We start from the raw sequence: 20,123 nt of genomic DNA on the forward strand, positions 1-20,123 counted from the left end.
TTTACCTCCACATTCAGTCTAGCTCTTTGCTTTGTACACCTCTGATTATCCCTTGGCATGAGGGGATGCTATGCAGCTCTCCCATTATTTATTCACAAATTCACCTTCTCAAGCCTTAAATCTCCTGGTGGTGATGGAGGAGGTAGTGTCAGCAAGAGCCGGCTCTAATTTATATACAAAAAAAAGGATGTTAAGCATCAGAAAGCTGCATGGGGAAGAAAGGGCTCAAGCACACAGCTAAGGTGGTCCTGCGTGGTCTAAAGTTCTGCTACATTCAAGGCTGGACAGAGTGAAGTAGCTAGCTCTCCAACACCACCTGCCTTTCCTCTCAGAGCAGATCTCCCAAGAGGTTTTACCAAGCCATGAACATTCCCCTCTTCTTCTGCCTCCAACCTGAGACACACATGGCATAATTTTATTTTAATTCCCTGTCCTATGGAATGGCTTCATTAGAGATATTTAGATGGATGATAGTTACATTGTACACATGGCAAAGGATCCACCCTTATCTCAGGCAACCAATGACTTCATAATGTTGATGCTAGCCCTTTTTTTCCCTCCAGGAAAAGTTTCCTCCATCACTCTTTTCCCCCTGCTTTTCCTACAGTTGTATGTAATATTTCAAGCTGCAATGAGTTTAGCTTTCCTTCATACATTCTCTTTTCTACAAGGTGTCAACACTATAACTTTGTAAGTATCATGCAGAAATGGATATTAGAAAACATTTCTAAGGCTGCACAGCCAAGGCCTTAGAAGGAAGGTAAATAGAAGAATTGGAAGTGGTGGAGCAGATAAAAAACAGGATCAGAGGAAGAGAAGGGATGTCCCATTGAAACCACTGAAATGCCTCCCCTAGGAAGGCTTGGGGTGGACTGTATTTGTACCTCCATTACGTGGTTCCTACCTGACATCAAGCAAGTCACTGAATATCCGCAGGCTGCAGCCATTGCCACTCCTAATCAGTTCTTATTCGTACCAGGGAATTCCTCACTTGCCCAGCACCTGCTCTCAACTTAGTAAATGCTCAGGACTTCTGCAATGACAACTGGGGTCAACAGGAATTTGGCATGTGCTATAGGAGGCTCTGGAGAGGCAGGTCAGTATCCGTGTATTCCAGATTAGAGGATCCTTTCAGTTCAATTTCCCTGAGCTTCCATCTGCAAAAAGGCACTCATACAACCCCCAGCACCTCACTAGGAAGTTGTACAAATGAAGACACATCTAGGGTGCACCCAGACACAAAGTGTGTTCATCACTGTGGAGCAGCCCATAAAACAATCAAAAATATATATTCTGGAGAACATACCTTGAATGCCAACCCCTCCACCACTCACATACTTGACTCTGAACTCAGCACTCTCTGATGAACACGGTTCTTGTGTATTTCCTAGGATGTTTTTAGAAGCATGTTGAATAAAACAGGAAGCTTGTCCATGCCATCACATCAGTACTCAGCTCATCCGCAGGGCTGCAGTCTTTAGCGCTATTGCAAATCTTTATCTGTTTAGCTGAATGAGTAACACAGACACTTTCTTTGCTCTCGTCCCGGCCCTGAGAGAAAGTCTTTGAGAGTGCAGGAGGGACAAATTCTCTGCTCTGGACTCTGTTGCCCCTAGCTAACAAATCCTGCCGCTGCCCAGAGTTGTAATGACTGGGGAAGTAGCTCTCAGGCCCAGTCAGAAACAGGAGATCTTCAGGAAATGCAGCCAAATCTCAATTTAATATGTAAAGCCTCCTTTTTTATTTTTTTTCCCTGAGACTTATAATATTGCCCAAATTCGAAGGATTTTTTTTTCCTGGAGCTAGAAGAAAGCCAGATTTCAAGGCCCTGTTCCAGAGCGGGATCTGTATGATCTTGCAGGATGAAAGGCACTCTGGAGATGTAAGTTCATAGTAGTGATTAACAGAAACAAGTTTGGATGCTGTTTCTGCCTATATGCAAACAAAGCTCACGAGAAACCTCTGGGATAAGATAGCACTAGGGATAGCTGACAGTGAGAGGCAGGCAGCAGCCATATAATCAGGCAATTGATCATATGTGTAGCTCTTCTTCAGCCAGTCTTGAAAGTGAAAGGTACCGTCTTGCACTTCATGGCCAGAGCAAAAGGGGATAAATGAGCTTAGAAAAAGGCTTGAACTGCTGACACTGAAACAACTCTGAAGTAACTGGATGCCTGCAGTATTCTGGAGAGAGCGCTGGAACCTTTCTCTTGCAGATCATCAGTTCAAATGAAGATCTCACAAAGAGTTAGGAAGCAGCAATTAACCACAGATGATTAGATTACGAAGGTCTGCCAATTGATGCCACTTGACAGCAGAGTACACTACTGCACTAATGGTACCTTCCACCTAAAGCCGTGCTGATGTATCACAACCCACACAAGGACCCTTGCAAAGATGCAAGGAGCACAGCACACTCCAAGTTGAACCTGTGTTGGCTCCAAATTCCCAAGATGGGAGGGATCTGTGCCCACGCCAGCAGGAGCTGAGCCGAGCCAAGCTGGAAGGGGTTACTTTATTCATCTTGCAGCAAAGCTATTCCAGCAAATTGATCCCAGAAAACTGCTTCGTGACATATAGCTTTTAAGCACTTCTTTTTGCAGAGGCCTTTTTTTGTTTCAACTTCTGCATATTCCACGAAGAGATAAAAACCCAAAAGAGAAAGGCCCCAGGCACTTGAAGAGGGAGGTAAATTCCATGCTTCACTTCTACAGCTGCACAGGAGCTTAAAATGGCCAGACCAGCTTCTCCTCCCTGTCTCCTGGCTTCATTGACAGGAAGAAAGGCTTTGGCATTGGCGAGAACAGATGACCTTGAAGCGAAACACTGAAAGTTTCTGTGACTAAGTGGATTTACCACAATATCCAGCATCAGATAAATCTCAATCCCAGCCCCCATCCCTCCCTGCCTCCCTTTCCCACACAGGTTTGGGCAGCCTTTCTTTGTGGTCCAGCCCCTGCTGTACTCTCTTCCATTCGCCCCTGAGATTTACCTTCACTGCCACCAGCATTTTGTCGTTGGTGGGGCTGAGGTTGTAACACTCGGCCAAGAACACCTTCCCAAAGGCACCTTCTCCCAGCTCCCTCTTCAAAACGATGTCTCTCCTCTTTATATGCTGGACATCTGTTGGAAGGAAGGAAGGAAGAAGGAGAGGGTTGAGGGAAGAATGAATTAGGGTTAATTCAGGGAAGGCAAAAATAACTAATTCAATTTTCTAGCAAGCTGCAAAGGATCTGAAATTGCCTTGCAAAAATATCTACAGGGATCTTTTTACCCACCCACAGAGCACTGCCATCTCTGGGGTGAAACTAGTCTTATATAAAACAGCTGTGAGGAAAGTACTTGAGATTTATCAGGTTTTACTATAAAGTTAGAGCAAGCTTGTCCTCAGGGGGTAGAACCTTTGGGGAAAAATCTGCCCTGAAGACCTGAATCTCTTTGGAATAATTCTGGAAATAATTCATGTGCTAAAGGTCACTACAAAGGCTACAGGCTTTTAGTGCCAAGCCAGGTGACACTAGAAGGTCCTGTTAATTTTTGCATTTTGGTTGGGATCAGTTTAAACCCAAATTCAGGCAGATTTCTGTGCCTGGGCCCAGGCAAGGTAGAACCAGGAGGGTTGCCCCAGGAGGAGAACTACTGACCTTACTGCACCTCAGGGCAATAGCACAAGCTGTTTGGAAGAGCGGAGCACAACCATGCGACAAGACCTTGGCCCTGCAGCCATCTCTTGTGCGAATGTTCCCTCAGAAAAGAAAATATCATCCCAGGATAGACTCACTGGCACAATGGAAAAACTCATTCCATTACTCTCAATGATCCTTTCCACTGACATTTAGGATGGCAAGGACTGATAGAGAATAGTAGCTGGGGTTTCAAGAAGAATGAAAAGAGCAACAGTTATTAATTTAACAAAGATAGAGATCTATGAAGACTGGTTGGCTCCTGATGTTTGTGTATCAGCTAATGGTGTCATTCATTATGACTAGATCTACCCGGACATTAGGCAGCTGCAAAGGTAGATAAGGGACTACCAGGATTTCCACAAATACAGAGAGAGGGATCAAATGGGCCACTGAGCACAGGGAGAGGTTGGAAGGTCTCATGCTCTCTTTGGGACAACCCTAGGGCACAGCTACTTCTTGCCAAAGCTCTTAAGCACCTTTCCAAATCACAGCCAACACACAGCTCCTTTAGCAACACGAACAGGCATTTCTTCATGCCTGGAAGCAGCTAGAGGCAGGTAAAGCTGTACAGCCACCCTAGCGCCGTTGGGAGCTGTGAATGTTGGAGGTGGGGACCAAATGGCAAAGGGCTTCAGACCCGCTGCAGAAAAGCATCACTAACGGTGATTAAAACATGAAACCAGCTCCTATCACCCAGATTTGATTCAGGTGGCATCTACATCAGCCCAAGAGAGCAAATGCTTTACAACAATGTAGGTACCATTCAACTCATTAAAATGCCAATGGATTGAAAGAGTAACATTCTAATGGCTTTCATACAATTAAGTTTTCTAATTACAAACTCACAGGCAGGTTGGAAGCTGCTATCTGTAGCCCTTTCGCTTGTTTGGGAAGATGGATGCTGCAAAACTGCATAAGCAATGGGCCTTGTAATGAACGATGCCTCTATAGAGAATTCCCATTGACCTTTTCATTAATTGTTCAATAGGCTGAAAATTGTTACTTACCAATATTAATAATATTAGTAACATTAAGGCACATGATGGTGGGCATATCCAAAATGACTTTGGTTTTAAATCTACAGTGACAGTCAGGGAGAACAAATCACCTGTGGACTTTGCTTTCCACACCTGGCTTAGTTGAGTGCTTAAGGAGTATCTTGAGAAATCTGAAATATTATGTGTTGAAATGTTAAGTGATGCACTTGGGTGAGGAAAGTCCTAATCTAAGAAAAGCTCAAATGGCACCAGTTTACTTAATAGTAGAGGAAAGGGTTTTTTCCTCTTTCTCTTGGCAAGCATTTCTATAGCGCTCATCAGTATACTATCTAGGATTTGCTGTCAAACTATTTGAATTCTTGGTATACTGATTAGCAACAGTCAAGAAAATTACTGAGAATGATCTTGTATTACAAGCAGCCCAAGGATACTTAAAAAAAAAAAAAAAAAAAAAAAGACTGAATTCCAACAGAAATGTAGCACTTATATCCTATGTCCCATCTAATTTCAGACAAAGTTAAAAAGGAAACTGTCTCAAAACAACCAATGCTAGTGCTTGAGATTATTTACACTTCAAATGAGTAAGTCATAACAGCATTAGAAATGAAGCAAACTTTTTTTTTTCCCTGAACTGCCTCGGGTCTTGCCTGAGATTTCCAGCTCCTTCCCTTACTCAAGAGCATCTTGATAAACGACCAGACATTTCTGAAAGCTGGGGTCCAGACTGTGTACCTTCACATTCAGGAGGTCCCAATATTATGTCTACGCTATTAAAAAAAATATACCATCTGCCTTTGAGACCCAGATTTTGCAGCAAGTTGTTAGGGTCACCTGGTAAGCTTCAGAGAAAATGTATATGAATAATTTCAGGACATATTGTAATAGTGGGAGTTAAGCAGAGGGAGAAGCAATCCTTTTGAGATAGTGGACTCACATAGCACCATAACATTTAAAGTAAACTAGTTCTAAAAAGTTCAGGAAGCAGTTTGACAGCAACTGGACAACTTTAATGGAGAGTCAGGAAAGCACTTCTGCTGATCACAATTTCTCTCAAGCTAGAATAGCCATAAATTTTTGCTTTGTGGTATTCTAGGCACAAATGGAATGATAAGAGAGTTATAATAAATTGCTTTCTCACATGCTATAGGCTTAAAATACTGATGTTTACATCAAATTCCTCCAGTCACACTGGATTCAGCACTATGATTAATCCCGTATTACTATTAAATACGGGCCTTACCCATGAAGCAATGACAAACCACCCTGGCACTGTGCAAGTGGCCGTGTTATTGTGCTAACCTTGCATCTATTCTTTGCTCATCTGTCCTGACCGTAACTCATAGGGAAGGCCGAGTAGCTGAAAGATGCTGGACTGCAAGGGCACCTGGGCGGTTCATCTGCATAAATCTGTTTACCTCCTCCTATAGAAAGCTGAGCCCTGTCTGATAAACAGCTGGTGTGTGTTTGTTTTCGGCAGGCTTCGGCGTGCTAATCTGTCTCGGCAGTGTTGCGGTCAGCCATGCTGACAAGGTTTATGCAAACTGTCTTCCCAAGTACCACTGTCTCCATTTTTTTTCTCCTCCTCCTCCTTGTACCATTAGCTTATAAGAGAAAGCCAACAAGATAATTCAAAAGAAGAATCTAGGAAGGAAACACAGCAAGACCCGGCAGGAAAGTAACCAGACTTGACAGCATGATGGAAATTCATTCAGGGCCATGCTGTATCTACAGGAAGGACATGAACACAGAACACTGAAGTAATTGCTGATTTAAATGAAACATCTCATGATCCTTGTTTCAGACTCACTGTGATGTTACACGATACAGACAAAGGAAAGATAGCTAGTTTCTCCACCTTTGTTTCTTCTCCATGAAGACCTAATATCCAGAGATCACGTCTGAAACCTTTGCTCCATTTGCGTTCTGAATAACACATGAACCACACGATAAAACATCTGACCTACTGGCTGGAAATGCCTTATGGTTTCAGTTCTGTGAAGTAAAGCGTGTTAGCAAGAGGGTAAGTGTCACTTACCTTTACAAACCGCCTCCAGAGCGCAGAGCTTTGCTTTACCCTGGAAGACTCGAGGAAGAAGGGTTGGAACTCCAGATCTGTGATGGGATCTTACCTAACCTCCTCTGAACCCTTTGGAGGATGGCTGACTTGATCTGTGCTTAACGTGCATTCAGTCAGAAAAGTGGCTGTCTAAAAACAGCAACTTCTCCCTCCCTGTTCCTATTCCCATGTGTCTCTTAGTCACATCTGCTCCTCTTCTGACTCAAACAGAGTGAGTTTGCTAACCTTTGCAGACCCAGCACAGATACTAGGATAGAGAGGAGAGGGAAAAGCAAGGAGATTTATTCTGCTTTTCTCATACACCAATCTACCATGTCCTGGTGGGTCACTTCTGCATTGGCCTCTGTGACAGAGCCTGGAAAAGCCAGGAAGAATTTTCATTCAAATGTCGGTGACATTCAATGATTCTTCACAATTCTTTTACACTATACTCATCAGTATTCAGGATTTACTGTATTAACAAACTATTTGAATTCTTGGTCTACTGATTTGCAATAGGCAATGGGAGTAAGAGACACTGATTTTTTTTTTAAATTAGAGAAATACCATAAAAAAAAAAAAATCACATGAATACAATTCAGAAACTTGCATGGGATCCATTTCAGGTGTCTAGTTTTCCAGTTAGTGACTCATTTCTAAACCAGTCCCAAAAGCTGTAAGAGGAAAGGAAGTTGTTGATGATCCTGCATTTGAGATTCCCATCACAGCCAGGATCCTTAGAAAACAAGTTTGCTAATAGCCTGGAAATATGGATGCAGATGATGAAGTACCTGGAGGCCAGGGTGACACAGACAACTACACTGGGATGCAGATGAACAAACCAAACCTAAGTAGTGCTATTACTTTAGCTACAGTAACATGCAGAACCTCTTTTTAAAACTGGGCCATTTTTTACCAGCTAAAACTAGATCTGAAGTTGATTTCTCATACTTCTTTTTGATCCATGAACAGTGAGTAGTCTATTTGGTGGCTGTATTTCTAGTAGATTTCCTGTCTTTGGGCTTTTATTTCACTAAAACTAGGTAGCTTAATATCTTTCCTCTCACTTTTGCCATCCTATAAATTAGCAGCTTTCTCTTCTTTCATAGAAAAGACTAAGGACAATTTTCTACTAGTTTCTTCTCTTCCTCCAAACATACCTTTCCTTCTCCTCTTCCTTTTCTTCTCCTTCCTTTCCTCCTCCAAAATCCTTTCTCTTCCTGCATGCCTCCTCTCCCTTACATTTTGGGCACTGTTCTGTACTGTTGGTATCAACAGCCATATCATTTTTATCTTGTGGCTGTTCCTTTCCTGCTCTTCTTTTGCTTTGTCACTTTTTGCCATTTCTTCTCGCATGACCTCACTTATTTCTGACCCCTTTGCTCCTCAATCCCTGCTTTAAAACTGACTTCTTTCAGGTGTTTTTCTAGAGTATCCTAAATGGAGCTCTTTGTAGTAATGGCCTTGATTTTCACAAGTTTATAGAGCCTCATTTGCATCAACAACACTGCATAAATAATAACAATGACATTTTTCAGCAGCAACTGAGTCATTTGCTGTAACAACTAATTTGTGTCAAAAAATCGTCTCTCTTTTCTTCATACACAAGTTGTCCACAAAAAGGTAACAAAGTTCTCAGTTAGTCAACATGATTCTGTCACTTCTTTCCTGACTCACTGCTAAAATAATTCTTGTGAATATTCCCTGTATGACTTGGCTGCTCCGTGACAATTAAAATCAAATAAATAAAGCTTACAATTTGCACTGGAATGCGTATCATTAAGACATGCAGCTACCAAGCAGAGTGTCTTTCCTGTCGGGCAGTTGACTGCAATTTAGATATCAACCAGATGTGTTGGTGAGGTACTGAAGTACCACATTGGAGCAACCTGTGCCCACCAGGTAGGACCAGATCAAAAACCTTGCAACTGGAGGTCTGACAAGTCTTTCTCTCAGAGATTTGTCTCTTGGAGAAGATAATGCACCAGCTCACTGCACAGAGCCTGAGTCTTCTTCCTCTCTTGGTTCAAATCCATCAAAGTCAATGGAGGATATTGATTTCAATTGCAGACTGCTGCAAAGTAGATGTAAACAAAGACAGAATCTGCCCCACACAATTTAAAAATGGAGAAATAAACAGGCTGTTGCTTATCTCCATATGGACCGAGTAGGTAGTCCTCTGCAGCTGGTGGCTTTCTTCATGCTCTGACATGAGCAACAGTTCACACTTTGGCAGCTTGGCTCTGTGCCCATACTCTGCTTCTTTGCCAAAGCCCTCTACCAAGGCACCCTTCGAGAACTCAGGTTCAAAATAATCATGATTATAAACACCAAGCAAATCTGAAAATCCTTTCAAAAGCAATCCCAAATGAGGTTTGATATATTTTTTGTTAGTTTAAGCCAATCAATCTTTGAGAACTTTCAGGGACCAATCCTCCAGCTGAGCCATCCGAGTTCCAACCCTTGGGTGCACAAGGTCCTTCTCACCCCCTGCTTTCCAGGCCCTGTGGACAAGACCACCTAAATTAGGCCTTTCTCTGCACTTTTCAGGCTGCATTTAAATCTTGCTAATTCTGCATGACAGGTCTAATAGCCATTCCTCTGTGTCCACACAGCAAAAATATAGATCTAAGCTTTCCAGCTCACATTTTCATTGTGTCAGCATCCTCTCCTTTGGCCTTGATGGATAAAACATGAAATACAAATGATGCTATCCCTTTTACTGTGTTACCCCTTGCAACTCTTTGCATCCTTTCTCATCCTCCAACAAGCCAATACAAGGCATTTGGCTTCACAGCTTCTCTTCAGATCGTTTTTCACATCCTGTACCTGACCAAGAAGCTGGCAGCTTACTTCCAGGGATCCCCTGCTGCCAGGCTATATATTATATTACGAAACAATCATAATCATCTGTGAAAATTCCTACATAAAGACCTTAAAAACCTCTCCACTTCATTTCTGCAGGTCTTGGCACCTTCTTATCACTCCCTGCATTTCCTGGGAGCAGCTGCATGGCACCAGCATAGTGCCCAAAGGGGAAGATCACATTATTGCCTAGCTGACCCAACAGACCTCAGGCTAAAGCACTGCATCCTGCTGAAAGGATCTTGTAAAAATTAGCTGACCTTGATGCATTTAGCTGGACATCTCTAAATATATATATATATATATATATATATATATATATTTAAATCCAAGAACCTTTGGCCATGCCAGGAGCTGATATTCAGTGCGATCAGGGTCAGGGAGACAAAAAGAGAAAAACTTGCACAATTCAGAGTTCCGATCCTTTGAAAATACCTTACGTGCATCACTTCCATGAACACCAGTGGCAATTAGGTGATCATCAACCCCTCTGGCCTCTGCTGCTGCAAGAGCGCACGGAAAGCAAGCACTGACCCAAAGGGCTGCCTTTCACTAATGAGCTAACTCCAGCGAGCCTCGATGTGAAGGAGAGCTGCTATTGTGCACACCAGCCCTCCAGCTACACAGAGTGATCTGATTAGCAGCACAGAGAGCCTGGATTAGCACCTGCTGAGTTGCAGTAACTCGAGCTGCTGCAGCCCCGCTGCAGCGCGAGCTCCAATATCAGCCACGCTGCACCAGGGAGGGCCCCTGGACAACCCGCAAGGATGGTCTTCTCACAGAGCATCCTCTGAGCTAACGGTGAATGTAAAGAGAGCAAGCACGTGTCTGTATGTGCATATGCATAGAGGAGCCGAGAGAAAGGTGAAGCAGAAGTCACCATCTAGTTGAACAAATCAGCTAATGCAAGCCCAGAGGCTGCCATATCATCCACAAGACCACACTGCAAACCTGGGTTTGCAAGCCGGTGATAGATGCTAGTGTGACAGACCTGCAAAGTTTAAACCCAAACCAAAGCAACCTTTCATTTTCTTCATTTAAAAGCTGAAAAATAATGATAATGTTAGAATATGCTCGGCATCCCCCTCCCTCTGCTTGCATAAAAGCTACTGTCACAGCTTAAATTACCTGACACTCCTATAAAAACAAATTATGACTTCAAAATCTTCTCATCCATTCCAGTACCATAAATCTGAGTACAAAATGGCTAGTAATTATTTTATAAAGAGAGAAATATAAGCTGTCCCAGGTTTCCTGGGTGCTGGGCAGACTCTCAGCCAGATGCAGCATTAGCACTTGCAGAGCGCTATTCTGGGGAGATCCCAAAACCAAGGAAGCTAAGGAGCTACAGCAAGAGAGAGGCTCCCGAGGGTCTTCCCCAGCAAAGTTTTGCCAGTGACTGTAGGAACAAAGAAATGAAGCCTCCTGCCTTCCTCTACATCTGGGTCTTGCATGGCAGCAGGCTCTTTCCTTTAAGACAGCAGCCACCTCCTCCTCCAGTCAGTTTGTGTCTTTCTGAAATTATTCCAGCAAGAGCTCTTAGTATCCATGGGGCCATGGTAAATCTCTGATCCCACCGTGACGTGGTTCACTTCACCTGTGCTAAGTTGCAGCCACTGCTGCTCCAGCAGGACCTTGCTCCTCCACAGCCACTAAACCCAGGCTGGCTCCCCAGGGGACAGCGAAGCACTCATGGTGGGACTGCAACCTTATTAACATTCCAAACAGTCCAGAAGAACAAGCCAAAAAGATTCCCATTGTCTTTCACATCCACCCAAATAAACTTTCTGGCTGCCACCAGGTTGCAAAGCCTAACTTGCCTCTCTAGCTTCAGCAGCCTATCTTGTTGACATCCAGCATCAACTTTGCACCCCAAGGGGACCCTTGGGCTCTGCCTTCATTATACAGAATTATCTGCATCCCGGGGACTCCTCTCAGTACAAGGACAGACAGCAGGAGACCTGCAGAGAAGGGAGCAGAGTGGGCTGTGGAGGCCTTTGCATTGGGTGCATGTCCAAGAGCACCACCATGTATCATAAAAGACACCCACAAAAGCACCACCCTCACTGACTCACCGTTACACTCCAGCAGCTCTTGGAAATACAGATTGGGATTCTTGGCAGGGTGGGAGGAAAAGGGAACAGGAGAGGGAAAGGGAGTCTTTCTGGTGAACGTGTTTTCTTTCCACCAGCCAGGCCCCTAGGTCCCCTGCTGCCAAAGCACTCAGAATAAAACATTAATTCAATACCACACATTTAATTACACATTATTTGAAAGTGAATTTATTTAACGGAGGAAAATAGTCTTTAGAGAGCATCTGCCTCCCTCAGACTGATGCATCTGCTGGGAGGGGGCTCAGAGAGGACAAAGGAGGAATAACGGCTTGTTTTACATCAGCAGCTATTGCTGCTCAGCTCAGCCCTTCAAAAGGGGAGATTTTAAAGAGATACGGCTGTGTTTTGCAGGAACTTACTGGATGATTTGATTTTCCAGCCAGTTTTCACTTGATTGGAAAGTGCTGCTGCAGAGAGATATCACTTGTCTTTTCTCTGTAATTTATTATTTCATTTTTCTGAGGAAAGGGAGGGATTACTAATAGAGGAATGGAGAAGGACTTGCTGCCCCTCAGGAGACCACACTGTAGTCAGATTTCAGGCTTAAGACTTTAACAACAGAGTAATCAGACACTTAATGGCATCCCATTGCCGAGATGGCTAACGGTAGCCAAGCTGCAAGCACCCAGGTCTTAGCAGCAGCCACACAGGTTTACGACAGCCTCCCATCAGGGAGGCAGGGCCTTACCTCCTGCCCCCCAGGTTTCAGAGGCCCGTGGCTTGCTTGCTCCCCAACGTGCAGGCTCATCGCTGTGGCAGTCCCTGCACCTCTCAGGCTGGCTGTACTAGCTGGGGCAAAAAGCCTGGCAGCAGCTAAATTGAAGCTGCATCGAGACTCACAACTCCCCATCCAAACTCCACTGAGGAGATCATCCCCTTCACCTGCAGAAAAGCAGTGGCTGATGCCAGTTGCTGGCACAGGTGCACCCTCCTCAGCTGGGAATGAATCCTGCTGAACTGCTGCAAGGCTAGAAAAGAGCTGCTTGGTCCTTTACAGGGAGAACTTTGCTCTCAGACTGAGATTTCTCCTTTGCTGTCAACTGCATTTTGCTGCCCCTGGAAAGCCCCAGCAGAAAGATGTGGCTCAGGGCTGGGTTAACTCCCTGCAAGGCTATAGTCATGCCACAGCAAGAGCCTTTCTCCCACCCCTCACCTCTGCACATGGTCTTCCCTCCTGCTCCTTAATTAGGGAGCAGTACCAAAAAGCTCCCTCATCTCCATAACAACCTTGCTTAGACCACAATCCCCATGAAGCAGGGAAACCCACCATCCTGGTTGCTCCTCCACCACTAGCCTTCCATGTGCCACCAAGAGGCAACAGGATGGTTGGTGCCAGGCTGGTACTTACCCACAGTGGGCTATGGCCCTCCAAGTACAAGATGTCCCAGAGCCTTCTCCAGCCTCAGAATGTGGTTTTTCTGTGGGAACAGCACTGACAGCACCATTCCAATCCCAAAAGTGAATCTCAGCATGAAGGCACCTCTTTCTGCCTTAAGCCAAGGTTCTAGTCACTCACTTAAACTGCTTCCACCCAGCCTAACTCAGCTGTCGTTACCTTTCTAATGATTGCTGATCTTAATAGGCCATCAATGCTAAAAGCTCCTTCATGTAACTGTTTAACAGGCACACTGAACACATTCTGGGGACCATGTGGGCTTTAGAAGAAGAATGACATTAAAGAAAGAGGTATGGTTTGGACTCAAGGGCAGAGTCACAGCTGTGGTCCAGGATGCAGCACCCACTCTTAACTGGCCCCCAAATTGGGTGTAAACTGAAAAACAAACAAACAAAAAGAGAAATATTAATAGAAGAAGCACAATTGGAAATGCCAGGATATTTAAAAAAAAAAAATCTGTTTCCACAGAATTTCTGGGCCAATTCAAAAGCAGGAAATTTGGTGACAGGGCCCAATCTTCTGAGTTTTCCAGCTAGAGCTCCAAGCAGTTTGGAAGTGTTTCTGATTGTTGCCAGGCTCACCATAAGAACAACAGAAAAAGGACAAGTTTGAATACAACATAGCATCTTCTGCTCGTTTTCTCTTTTTGCTCCTGGAAACTTCTGGGTCCTCTTCTTGCTCCATGTTCAGTTGTTCTCTCACCAGTGACTTCTTCTGGTGGTCTTTAAATGAGTAGTCAACCCCGCCAAACTCATGGAACAAGAAATTTCCAGAAGTGAAGCCATACGGAGTGAAAACATGAGGTGCTGAAAGACAGATCTCAGGCTCATGTTATGATTTCATTAGAAAGTTTCTCTCCAATCTGCGCAATTTCCATCGTTCTCTTCCTCCCTTCCTCCTCCAATTCCCCTCCTCATAGGGCCGACACAGGAGGGGCACTCACATCTATAGTTTGATGAGGTGTTCCCCTTGACTCATGTTTTCCTACACCCCAAACGGACCTTACTCCGTCTTTGTTTCTGCTTGAGGTTTCCTTGGCTTTCTCCCTACTTCTGCCGTCCACAAAACCCCATCCCTTTCTCATCTTGCCAACTTCTCCTGCTAAAGTAAACCCCTGAAGGAGGAGTAACGTGAGATATCTCTGCCTGCTAAACTCTAAAGTTACTGTGGTTTTGGCTATTTTGGTAATTGCTATTAGGCTGCAAATTACATAGAGATGAATACAGAGAAGGAAGGACTGTACAAAGGAATTAGCTAATCTGATGGGACTAGCAGCTGGTCTTCATTTAGCTGTCCAGCTCAGAGTAGTTCAAGGCTTCCTGTACTCCCTTCACCCATGGCCGAGTCAGGCACAGGCTAAGGACGCAGTGAACACTGTGCTTTGGTGATGCTTCATACTAGGAGAAGTCAGCCTTTCTCCTCAGGTGAGGAATCCCCTCCTCGTTGCTAACAAATGAGCAGGATAACAGCAGAGCGCTCCGAGCAAGCCAGAGGAGATGCCCAGTACTCCTGGTTGGTTTTGCGGGTAAGAACATCTGAAAGGCAGCGGTTCTGCTGTGCATGGACTCCACAGCTGCTCCAAGTAGGAGTGTGACTTATTCCACAGACTCCAGCTGAGTGAAGGCCCTGTCTTGCCAACCCCACCTTCCTTCCCTTGGCAGAGACAGAACTTTTTGATTAGTGACAGGTGAACCACAAAAAGTCCTCTCTGGAAAAGGCTTTGGAAATCTCTCTGTCACCAGGAATTCAGGACTATTTAAAGAACCACGTATTATTGTTAGGACACTGTGTTTTCCTCCTTTATGCTATTTCTTTGTTGTATCCACCCATTGTCCTGTCTTTATTACAATAAAAAATGAGAATCTTTCTCAGCTTTTTGTCTCTGGCACTCCCAGCATGGACAGAACACAGTTCAAAAAACCAGCATACACCTGTCCATCTCTCTGCCATCCTTAGTGATGCCTCGTGTCATTTTAAGTCAGGTGTTTGGGGTGAATTTCTACCCCACAAAACACCACAAACTTCACCACATGCAAAAGGGAAAAAAAAGTCCTATGGCAATCTCCTGCAGCAAAACATCAGCGTTGCCCAGTGGAACAATATCCAGTTAATTCTTCTTAGGGGTCTTGGTGAGAATCAAGAAGAAACTCTGCAGGGCCAGTTACGAAAGCAAGATTATAAATATATATATCCTTGTATATGTATAGTTTGACTTATACTCAAATTTTACAGCAAGAATATGCTGCTAATGGAAATCAGCAAAATGAGCAAGATCGCTGGGAAGGAAGGAAGAGGGAAATTAATGCTTTGCATTTAGCGGATGAAAGGCATAAAAAGGATCTCCACCTCTCCAAAGGTGGCAATATCAACTTGTGGATGAATAGATGGGGGTCATACTACAGAGCAAGGAGTGGGGCATAACAGTGGGAAGAGCACTGCAGTGTCACTAGCTGCTTCTCCTCCCTAGTTTAGGACGGATCTCATTTGATTGGAAAATGGCTTGACTTTTCCATGTACAATTGCATATGTAGCTTTCCTGAAACACCAGAATTGGACAGACAGCATCAGATCTTGGGACAGTAACATGGAAAAAAAACGGAGGCCAGTTTCCACTAATCTAATCTATGAGACTGCCTGCAAGTCCTGTTTCATTATTGAAATCTGAGCTTGGATGGTGTCCTCAAACTCAGCTTGTATTATAAAGGTCACCTTCATGTCTTTTCTTTATCAATCAGAGTTTCATTCAAGCCTCTTAATCTTTTCCTCAGGCAGGAGTTTTTCAAACTGGTAATGGCCAAACCTACCCAAATCAATTCCTGAGCACAAATGAGAAGCCAAAATTCAGAACTAAAACTTCTTGCATTTACGAAACCAAGTTGCATATCAAACTGATGCCAAGTGATCTGACGTTTCCAGGCTGGAAGTTAGAAATGTAGAGAAAGCAGAGAAAAAATAAAAAAATAATGAAGAAAAAAATATTTACCAAATGTTCAAAACCACATTTTGATTTCTTGAAGGAGTTTGATAAAAGATTCCTGTGCTGTCCAGTTTGCCCTTTCTTCATTGATAGCACTGTCTTTTGCCTAAATTGCAGTTTTCCTAGATCACAAATTCTTCATGCATTGAAATATTCACAGTGCTGCTTATAGTATTGCAAGGAGGGTTTGAGAAGTCCCATCTATCTTTGTTTCTTTCTCTCACTCACTCTCTGCTTCTCTCATCTCTGTCAAACAAATCCCCAAATCAGATGGGTCAGCAAGGACACTCAAGACCTTGGGCCATAGTGTTGTGAAAATAACTGAGGTCCATGGTTTAAGAATAGGGGTGATTCTAGTTCCTGCTTTCACTATTGTCCACAATTTTTCAGTAGACATTGCAAAACACACACGATTAAGATTGACCTCCAAGATATACAACATTCAACCTCTTTCCAATTGGAAACACTTCTATGAATAGCTCTGTTTTGTCTTATGCTCCTTTACCAGATTTCTACACACTCTCTTATTTAAACCCTATACCAAAGCTCTTACTCTCAATCATTAATCTCTGATGGCGATGCTTGTCAAATACTGAAAATCGGCAGTGTACTATATCCATTGAATTTCCCTTATGGATTGTGGCAGTTAGATCCCCAGGGAACCTCATTGAATTAGTTGAGTATGACCTCTCAATAGTTCAAGTCACAGAAGTTTGGCCTTCATGGAGCTTCTCTTTACCAGGTGTTCTCCCACAACATCCCTTAACGTTGAAGATGATTTCCAAGAATTTCCCAGAGCAGATATTAAACTTACTGGGTCTCTTGCTCCGTTATGTCCACCACAATCCAAACCTCATCAATCTGGCCCGTATTAGACAGGCACTTAAACAGGCCAGTTGTGTGCACTCACAGGTGTGTACATTATGGGATGTGCTCTCTAGAGGATGTCGGTCAAGGATGCTCACCTTGTCCAGTGTCCTGAAGCAGCTGACCATTAGGCAGATCTTTCTCTTCATCTTCTGTAAAGTTGGATGCAATTTTGGCAGATGAAATATATCTAATACTTCTCTTACCGCTGATACAAGCTGACTTATATTCTCTGTGGCCAGTCTAATTTCTCCATATATCACCCTTGAGATAAACATTTTCTCCTCTGCACCAGTTTGCTGTTCTCCCTGTCACTCCACACCCTTCCTTGCTAGGAGGGCAGTCTCATCGGTGTTCACAGATACTTACGTGCAAAGGGATTTTGCTTCCTTAAGTATTCCCTGAGCATCATGTATGGCTGCTTCTTCCCATTCCTTTATTCTCTCTTCTTCATCCTCCCCTTTGCTTTCACTGTGATATTTCATCAGTGCCATGTCACGGTCTTTTTATGTCTTGCTTACCTGGTTTATGCTGGTCCTTTTGTCTTTTATTTTTTTCCCCCACTTTTCTGAATGTTTAGGACAGCTTTTCTACGTGTATCTTAAAGTCCTGCTTCCCCCTCCCTGCTGCTGATTCCCCAGGAAGCATTAAGCCCCAGCCAACTTGCTTTCACTCATTTTGCATTCCCCTAAAGTCTGCTCACCAAAAGGCCAGCAGTTTTGAATAGCTGCCCTTTCTGCAGACCCTCCTCAGCACTTCAGCTCTGCAGGGAATATAATCACTGTATCCTAGATGCTCTTCAGTTTCAAGTGTATTTGTTATAGCTGCTCAGTTTCCTTTAATCTATCATTTCTCCTCCTCCCCCCACAAGTGCCTTCTTTCACTGGGATTTAAGTGCACCAAAGGAAGCTTCTGCCTTTGACCCTTGCTGCCCACACCGGCTCAGTCCCTGCACCACCGTCACCGTCGGTGGCTTGTGAAATGCTTGTTGCTCCTTACGTGGCTTAGCAAAAGTGCTAGGCGCTTGCAAAGAAAGTACGAACCTTGCTCGGAGCTGCGGAGCTCTCCCGTGGGTGACCTCTCGGAACAAATCGAGGGAGAGAAGGCAACGCTCTGATGTCCAAATTGCTTGTATCATTAGCACCAAGATGAAAATGAAGATTGAAAAGTTCTCCCAGACCTATCTAGGAGGCGGAAACATTAATAACAGAGAGAATGTCCATGTACTTATGAAAAAGTGTGCTCCTGGGAGGATTATACTGTATTTTTATTGGGGTGATGCATGTCCCCTTGACAACACAGTTTAGAGTAAAATCACATGCATCCCTGTAGAGCTGGAGCCAAAACTGCCAGATATGAAAGCCTCAGTTAACAGGAATGGCATCCACATGCCTTCCTCTATGTTAAGCTGCGTGAGCTTACAGACAGAGATTTAATTGGTGTATTAATGTATTAAAGCATTGATACAAACAGGGACTGTTTTCATAAGCCAGAAAATCCTTGAGTACCTTGTAATTAGCTGGGTTTGTTAAACCACTTAATAAGCAATAGATAGCATATGTCTGATGCCTTAGCTAGGTAGAAAATATAGTCAAGAAGTGCTTAAATATGACATGTGTTAAGTTCTCAGGTGGGCCCTGACAAAATATCACTCCATTCACTGCCTTCTGCTCAGCCTGGGCACAGGAGAGCCCTGTGTCTGGGGTTGCACACTGTGCCTCTGCTTCCCTTCCCAGAAACGGCCACCAAACCCTACCCCTAGCTATAGCAACTATCATTGACTGTTGATAGAAAAAAAATGTGCTAAAATTCTTCAATAGGATATAGAAGACAGGAGAGTAAAACATTGGCAGCACCTTAGCCTCTAGTATCTTCATTTGTATGGGTTACACAGGCCGAGGAGCGGATATGCTCAGGTAGCTCCATCAGAAACAGTGATGTTATGTCAACTTTCACCTGCTCACAATGTCACCCAAAGCAGGGAGGGTCAGAAAACCATCCAAATTACATCAACACAGTTCTCTGTCCAGTAGCCAGCTGTTTATTAGGGCTCACACTTTGAGAACCTTTTCTTCTTGAGTGGTCCCAAGCAAGAGGCAAACTCAGCACAAATGATGTCATGATACCACCAATCCAGGCACTCCCGCTTCCCTGGGCAACGCGCAGCCCACCAGGTTATCCAACTGCCCTAACTTTGCTTTCCAACAGCACATTGCCCAGCACAACAGCAGCTTTCAGAGAAAGGGCAGAGAAGTTCCATTCAATTCTGCATCCACACCAGTCCATCGAGGGCACCTGCAGCTCTGCGACTATTCCTAGATCTCAGCTGGATTCTTCATTTCATCTTTGTCCTATCTCCTATTCTAGTGCTGAACCCCAGGCTTGCTGCCTTGGAGCTTCCTCCAAACACTGCATTCATCCATTTTTAAAGGTGACCTTCCAACTTTAAAGCAAGTTAGTAAGCCTTACAGTCTTTTTTTTTTTTTCTTTTAAATTGGTCTTTATTTTGAATTGAAAGGGGGCTGAAAGGTTTCTCTATTAAAAAATAAAATTTGCTTTTAACTTTAGAAAGATCACAAGTTTCCAAGTCATTTTTCTCCCAGCTTTTGTATTAGCCTCCTTGGGGGTCACCCAGCTTGCTGCAAGCTTATCAGCTGCCAGCTCTTACTGTGAATCCAGCTTGGAGGCTTCCCATCCTCCATGTGATGTGCTGTCTGCCAAAGCAGTGCCCTGAAACATCCCGTGTGAAAAATGGTCTTTGTAGAGCAGGGTATAAGTGGAGTTATTTTTAATTGGGGTCATACTAGAGACCTAGGTTAAACTGTGACCTCAAACTCTTGTGCTGGCACAAACGACGAGACAGTAAAAAATGAAGTTCTTTTTATCTCACCTCCCTGCCCAAGCCAACCTCTTACTAGCCCTGTGGAAGAGAAAGGGAGTGCAGCCCTTAGCAATAGCAACGTTGCTCTTCCTCTGAATTGGCCAAAGTGATTAAATAGCCATCAATAAATAGTATCAAAGCAACAGAAGAGTTTGCTGCTGCTGCTGTAGTGTAACATTTTGCCATCTACTCAGGACAGCGAAGACCTAATTTTTAACGGCAATAGAACTGAGATAAGGAGAAGAAGAAAGATTTTATAAAATAAAAGCTTATATTCCAGGCC

At 43.9% G+C, this 20,123-nt stretch overlaps 1 protein-coding gene across 2 annotated transcripts in view; it reads right to left on the bottom strand.

Moving 5' to 3' along the window:
- NTRK3 (neurotrophic receptor tyrosine kinase 3) overlaps positions 1-20,123 on the bottom strand; it is a 210,731-nt gene that overhangs the window by 36,592 nt on the left and 154,016 nt on the right. For both annotated transcript variants that reach the window (XM_088539262.1, XM_088539201.1), the window contains exon 13: positions 2,993-3,123. In XM_088539262.1, coding sequence (XP_088395388.1) covers positions 2,993-3,123 — 131 coding nt within the window. The remainder of the gene's footprint in view (positions 1-2,992; positions 3,124-20,123) is intronic.

The sequence above is a fragment of the Tinamus guttatus genome, unplaced genomic scaffold (assembly GCF_059628265.1).
Source record: "Tinamus guttatus ecotype Peru unplaced genomic scaffold, ASM5962826v1 Tinamus_guttatus_pri_ptg000004l, whole genome shotgun sequence".
Classification (NCBI taxonomy): Eukaryota; Metazoa; Chordata; class Aves; order Tinamiformes; family Tinamidae; genus Tinamus; species Tinamus guttatus.